The sequence below is a fragment of the Aegilops tauschii genome, chromosome 7, assembly GCF_002575655.3.
Source record: "Aegilops tauschii subsp. strangulata cultivar AL8/78 chromosome 7, Aet v6.0, whole genome shotgun sequence".
NCBI lineage: Eukaryota > Viridiplantae > Streptophyta > Magnoliopsida > Poales > Poaceae > Aegilops > Aegilops tauschii.
Window position 1 is genome coordinate 207641331 of NC_053041.3, and position 6403 is coordinate 207647733.

The 6403-nt window shown below is 47.4% G+C and overlaps 1 protein-coding gene across 1 annotated transcript; it reads left to right on the forward strand.

Moving 5' to 3' along the window:
* The first annotated feature begins 452 nt into the window (after nucleotides 1-452).
* On the forward strand, nucleotides 453-4871 carry LOC109735231 (probable galactinol--sucrose galactosyltransferase 1). The gene is made up of 13 exons (XM_020294437.4): nucleotides 453-811; nucleotides 1480-1715; nucleotides 1808-1898; nucleotides 2027-2075; nucleotides 2161-2252; nucleotides 2349-2456; nucleotides 2542-2676; nucleotides 2768-3178; nucleotides 3265-3406; nucleotides 3513-3580; nucleotides 3723-3857; nucleotides 3950-4167; nucleotides 4265-4871. Exons 1-13 carry the CDS (start codon nucleotides 618-620, stop codon nucleotides 4633-4635), a joined length of 2250 nt encoding a protein of 749 aa, XP_020150026.1. The 5' UTR covers nucleotides 453-617; the 3' UTR covers nucleotides 4636-4871.
* The last annotated feature ends 1532 nt before the right edge of the window (nucleotides 4872-6403 follow it).

The following is a 6403-nucleotide window of genomic DNA, read 5'->3' on the forward strand; positions in this document are numbered from 1 at the left end:
GCGTGTGCACGGAACGACATGCCTTGTATTGAAAAAGAAAAGTTGGGGAACAGGGCATCTATAATCACGAAACGAAATTTCTGGTCTTGTTTTCTTCTAAACACGAAATTTTAGGCATTTCCACCTCCGCTTCCAAGGAGAGTTTGATTTGGCATTCGAAACTTCATGTCTTTCGTCTGAGAGGGTAATCACTTCCGCTTCTTACACGGTGAGAATCTGCATTCGAAACCTCTTACCTCCGAGAAAAGGAATAAAAAATAAAATATACGCATGAAGATAGAGTGTGCGCGTGTATTTATAGGATGAGTGCAGGTGCGTGTATGTAAACATCTGCGTTTGTAGCGTGTTTGAAAAAAAAAAGACACGACGCTGGAGGCAGCACAAACGTTTCGATTGCAGATCACCTCTACTTGCAAAAACAAAAAAAAGATGACCATCTCTACTCCCGGGGGGTCGAACCGAAAAAGATCCCCACCCCGACGGCTATAAAACCAGGGAGAGCGCACTCGGCTGTCTCAACACCACAACCGCGCGCCGCGCCACCACACCCGCAGATCCCCGCCGTCGTAAATCTACCTACGTGCTTTGATTGGAGGGTTGCGGTGCCGGGGAGGAAGATGACGGTGGGAGCCGGGATCGCGGTCCAGGAAGACGGCAGCCTGGCGGCGCTGGGGGCCACGGTCCTGACGGAGGTGCGCGACAATGTGCTCGTCACGCCGGCCGCCGGGGGCGGCATGCTGAACGGCGCGTTCCTCGGCGTCCGGTCGGCCCCCGCCGGCAGCCGCAGCGTCTTCCCCGTCGGGAAGCTCAGGTGAGCACAGCTGTTGGTGTCCTGCCGTCTCCCTTCAGCTGTTTTGTCCGAGCGGTGTTCTGTCATTTGTTTAACGATTAGAAGCGTGTCTTATCAGATTGTCTGTCATGTGCGGGGATCTAGATTCAGACAAAAGGATTCTGTTGGGGTGCAATGAACCACTGTGCAGTAGTACTGCAGTTTGCAATCTTGTCTTCTCTTGACTTTTTGTAAACAGGAGTAACTCCTGAAAGGTAAAACTTTCAGATGTTCGGTAAAAGTTTCCACACTTTTTTTTAAAACAGAAGGAAAAATCTCGATACTCCACTAAATTAGTAGATGTGGAAAAAGATGTGTTTCCCTTCAATTCAAAGTTACTGTTCAAGAAGAGTAGTTGGGAACTGTTTTTTTTTTCTTTTTCCTTTTGTGATGAAAGGAAATCCTTAACTCAGTACTACTAACGTTTTGGTTCCTACCATTACAGTTATTTTCCCCTCAAATAGAAAGTGAACAACCATGGACACTTGGCTGGCAAAAATGAATTCTTGGTACTTATTAGTACTATTTTTTTGCGGGGGTACTTGTTACTATAGTTAAAATATACCTAGAATTAGGAGGGAGCTCCTGCGATTCATAAAGAATAAAGAATTGGCTGAACTGAAAGAATGTGTGTCATGCTGGTGTTTCAGGGACCTGCGATTCATGTGCACGTTCAGGTTCAAGATGTGGTGGATGACACAGAGGATGGGCTCGTCGGGCCGCGACATCCCCGTCGAGACGCAGTTCTTGATCGTCGAGGCCGCCGACTGCGCCGGGGACGAGCAATCTGCGGTGTACACCGTCTTCCTCCCGATCCTGGAGGGCTCATTCCGAGCTGTACTACAGGGGAACGAAAATGATGAGCTGGAAATTTGCTTGGAGAGTGGTAATTCAGACAATCATAGAAAACTTCTCTCATTGACTTGAGCAAAGTTGTTTCATGATGTATAATAGCACTCTTGGTTTATTTTTCTCCAGGTGATCCAGCTGTAGAATCATTTGAAGGCACCCATCTAGTTTTCGTTGGTGCGGGATCGGATCCGTTTGAGGTCATCACTAATGCTGTCAAGTATGTCAATATTGCTGTAATTAATCTTCCTATTTTAGTACCCTACACTTCTCCTGATCAAATACGGCAACTGCTTTCCATGAATGCATTCCTTTCTCACTGACACCACATGAGTTGTCCTTTTGCAGAGCAGTTGAGAGGCACCTGCAGACATTCTCTCACAGGGAAAAAAAGAAGGTACCTTCCTGTAGTAGTACATAGTATCATATGCATTTTGCATCCTTACTATTTCAGTGCCTCTAAAACTTTCACCTTGCTGCAGATGCCAGACATGCTAAACTGGTTTGGCTGGTGCACATGGGATGCATTTTACACTGATGTTACTGCTGAAGGAGTGAAGGAAGGACTACAGAGGTGTCTTACCTATCTCGTATACTTCCGCCAATGCCATGCTTACCATATGAGAATCATACTGAAATTCCATAATGTATTTTTGTATTTTTTTTCCAGTTTTGAAAAAGGTGGAACAGCTCCAAAGTTTGTCATAATCGATGATGGGTGGCAATCGGTCAGTATGGACCCTGCTGGAAGTGCATTCGTATCTGATAATGCAGCCAAGTAAGCAGCCAAGAAGAATTTACTTCTCAATCTTTAGTTGTCTTGCAGTAGTGATCACTGATATTTGCATGTCCTGTATCTATAGCTTCGCAAACAGATTATATGATATCAAGGAGAACCACAAATTTCAGAAAAATGGGAGGAAGGGTCACAGGGAAGAAGATCCAGCAAATGGCCTCGCGCATATTGTCAGTGAAATTAAGGGGAAACATGAGCTAAAGTATGATGTTACTTGTTTTTTTTTGTTGCCTCATACAGCCTGATAAAATTGTGGCAATTCTCATCTTTCCTACTTCTTACACAAAAATCAGGTACGTCTATGTATGGCATGCGATTACCGGGTATTGGGGTGGCGTAAGGCCCGGTGCTGACGGGATGGAGCATTACCAATCCAAGATGCAGTACCCTGTGTCGTCACCAGGAGTCCAGAAGAACGAACCCTGTGAGGCCTTCAACAGCATAGCAGATAACGGCCTTGGCCTTGTGGACCCTGACAAAGTATTCAGCTTCTACAATGAGCTCCATTCATATCTTGCATCTGCCGGGGTCGACGGCGTGAAAGTAGACGTGCAGAACATTCTCGAGGCGCTAGGCGGTGGTCATGGTGGGAGAGTGCTTCTGTCTAGGAAGTACCAGCAGGCTCTAGAAGCTTCCATCGCTCGGAATTTCCGCGACAACGGCATAATATGTTGCATGAGCCACAACACTGACAACTTATACAGGTAACCTTATTTTGCTCCTGAAACTGCATATACTCACTCAAGCTTGGTGCAATTGCCTGAAGATATATGGATGATCTTTGCCACAGTTCAAAAAGAAATGCGGTTGTAAGAGCCTCTGATGATTTCTGGCCTAGAGACCCAGCTTCGCATACCATACACATCGCATCCGTCGCTTACAATACCGTTTTCCTTGGAGAGTTCATGCAGCCGGACTGGGACATGTTCCATGTGAGTGAGGATCACTACTCTGTTCTGCTCTCTTGCTTAGTGCTTACTACTCTCAGATCTTCTAGTAGCTGAACTTGTAAGCTTCTTTCCATTGTCCTGCTAACAGAGCGTCCACCCGATGGCCGAATACCACGCCGCGGCGCGGGCAGTCGGCGGTTGCGCTATATACGTGAGGTAACGAACATTACAGAGCAGTAGAGAATTTTCAGCTTTTCCATACGTGTATATATTTAGATGATTTTCAGATTTTTTTTTTCTTTTCATGTGCTGAACTGAAAGAAAACTTTGATGCTAACTGTGGGTGTGATCATGGCAGTGACAAACCAGGAAACCATGACTTCGATCTGCTGAGGAAGCTTGTGCTTCCTGACGGATCGATCCTGCGGGCCAAACTGCCCGGGAGACCGACCGGGGACTGCCTCTTCTCTGATCCTGCAAGGGACGGCAAAAGGTTAGAACTTGCAGCAACCAACTTTGTTTCTACTAGTTGACGATACTGACACGGTTCTGAATTTCTCTGAACCGTTTCGTGATGGACTGCAGCATTCTCAAGATCTGGAACCTGAACGCGCACTCCGGCGTCATCGGCGCCTTCAACTGCCAGGGCGCGGGCTGGTGCCGAGAAGGGAAGAAGAACCTCATCCACGATGTGCAGCCCGGGACCATCACCGGGGCCGTCCGGGGACGGGACGTGAGCCGCCTTCAGGAGGTCGCCGGCGATGGCTGGAACGGCGACGTGGTCGTGTACTCGCACGTCGCAGGTAAAGCGTCCTTCAACCAGAACCAGCGCGTCGTTGTGATCTTGGACTAACTGACGACTGACGTTGGTCCTGCCTTTTTCTTCTTCTTTCTCTTCAGGAGATGTGACCGTCCTGCCCAAGGACGCGGCGCTGCCGGTGACGCTGAAGCCGCGAGAGTACGAGGTGTTCACCGTGGTGCCGCTGAAGCGGCTGCCGAACGGCGCCTCCTTCGCGCCGATCGGCCTGATCGGGATGTTCAACTCCGGCGGGGCGGTGACGGAGGTGAGGTGCGCCGGCGGCGCCGGCGTGGAGGTGAAGGTGCGGGGCGCGGGCACGGTTGGAGCCTACTCCTCGGCGAGGCCGAAGCGCGTGGCCGTGGATTCGGAGGCGGTTGGTTTCTCCTACGACGACGGCTCCGGCCTGGCCATGTTCCAGGTCGGCGTGCCGGAGCGGGAGCTCTACTCGTGGACGGTCTCGATAGAGTGCTGAGACGAGATCGTCTGGTCGGGTGACAGTAAGACGAGGGCACCGAAGCCGCGCCTGGGGAAGCTGTGATATCTTTGTTCTTGCAGACGTTGCCGCTAGTTCGTGTTGCCTGTGATTTATTATTTGCGCTGCGAGTACATGGTGCTTGACTTGTATTCCCTGATGGAAACTAAAAATTGTATTGTGATTTCTGAACACCAACCATTTTAGTGCAGACAGTTTTTCCTTTTTTTCTCTTACTACTATGTATGTGCCTGTGTGTTGTCACGCGGAAAAAATATTTATTAACATAATAAGACGGTTATATTGGACAAATCTTGATGCAAATTAAATAGATAAATACATTTATGTTTTGGTTATATAAAGCGTCATTTTTTTTATCATTTACTCCTCCGTCTCAACAAGTGTCTCAATTTTTTATCTCCCGGGTCGATTGCCAGGGAACCATTTTGCAACTTCAATACAAAGTTGACACATATTTTGAGATAGATGGAGTATTAAACTGGTAAAATATGTATGTGCCTGTAAGTGATCTGCTTTATTGGGTTTTCAAAGATAAGAGACTGATTGATATTATTTGTCTACGAATAGAGAATTTATTCCTTTTTGTTTAGTTACCAAAAAATCGATGTTGGCCGAATGGGTGGTGGATAGAAAGTGAAACATGGAACTAGAGAGCAATGGTTGGATAGCTAGGGCGGAGAGTACCCAGACCTATCAAGGTTGGCTCCTACGACGTATGTTTTTTTCTAACAAAGTACAAACGCAGACTGATGGGGATGTACAAAGTACAATGGTGATCAATGGTGTACCCAAAGGTGATGATGAGATTGTAAGGTGCATGTCGACTAACCCGTCCTCGACTTATAAAGGGTACCGAGGCCTATGGTTACATAGAAATCTAGTCGGCTAAGGTGGTTTGAAGAGTCCTCCGCGATCTTCGGATTGGCTTGCCTTGGATGGCAGGTCGATTCCTTCGTCTTGGAGGCCTACAGGTGGAGATGTCGTCCCAGACCAAGGGATGCATGGTGGGCTACAATCCGGTCTGGTGGGAGACTTCCGGTGGCGTTAGGTACCCTGGGTTCATGGCACCATCACTAGCCCCTGAAATAGTCTTGAACTCAGCCGCTTATGGACTGTGGTCAAATTTGGCGTGCCGTCTTCGGAATGTGTGACGAGGTCTTGACAGTTCCCGCTGATCCCTGAAAGAATGCGTGCCATCTTATTTTTAGGCAAGGATGGGGAAAAAAACTCAGGGAGTCATATTGAAGCATTGGCCAGCAAGATAAAGCGACGACCCAAGTGACACACACCAGTTGAATCACCTGTCCCCTTAGCTTCTTAATACCTTTGTCTTGATCAAGTTTCTGTTTGGTTTTAACACACGGTAAACTCTTGGTGAATGGTACTGTGAGTTCCTCTTGCATGGGTTTTAACTTTTGATGGCAGTGACTGATACGTCCATTTTGCATCATGCTTTTATATTGATATTTATTTCATTATGGGCTGTTATTACACATTACATCAGAATACTTATGCCTTTTCTCTCTTATTTTATAAGGTTTACATGAAGAGGGAGAATGCCGGCAGCTGGAATTCTGGACTGGAAAAGGAGCAAATATTAGAGACCTATTCTGCACAACTCCAAAAGTCCTGAAACTTCACGGAGAATATTTTTGGAATATATAAAAATATTGGGCGAAGAAAGTACCAGAGGGGGCCACCAGCCACCCACAAGGGTGGAGGGCGCGCCCCCTCGTCCTTGTGGGTC

Bases quoted from the DNA above. Each gene is read 5' to 3' on its own strand.
- LOC109735231 (XM_020294437.4), top strand. From the start codon at position 618: ATGACGGTGGGAGCCGGGATCGCGGTCCAGGAAGACGGCAGCCTGGCG. The intron at 3,581-3,722 runs GTAACGAACATT...TGATCATGGCAG, and splicing joins GGTTGCGCTATATACGTGAG to TGACAAACCAGGAAACCATG. The intron at 3,858-3,949 runs GTTAGAACTTGC...GATGGACTGCAG, and splicing joins CCTGCAAGGGACGGCAAAAG to CATTCTCAAGATCTGGAACC.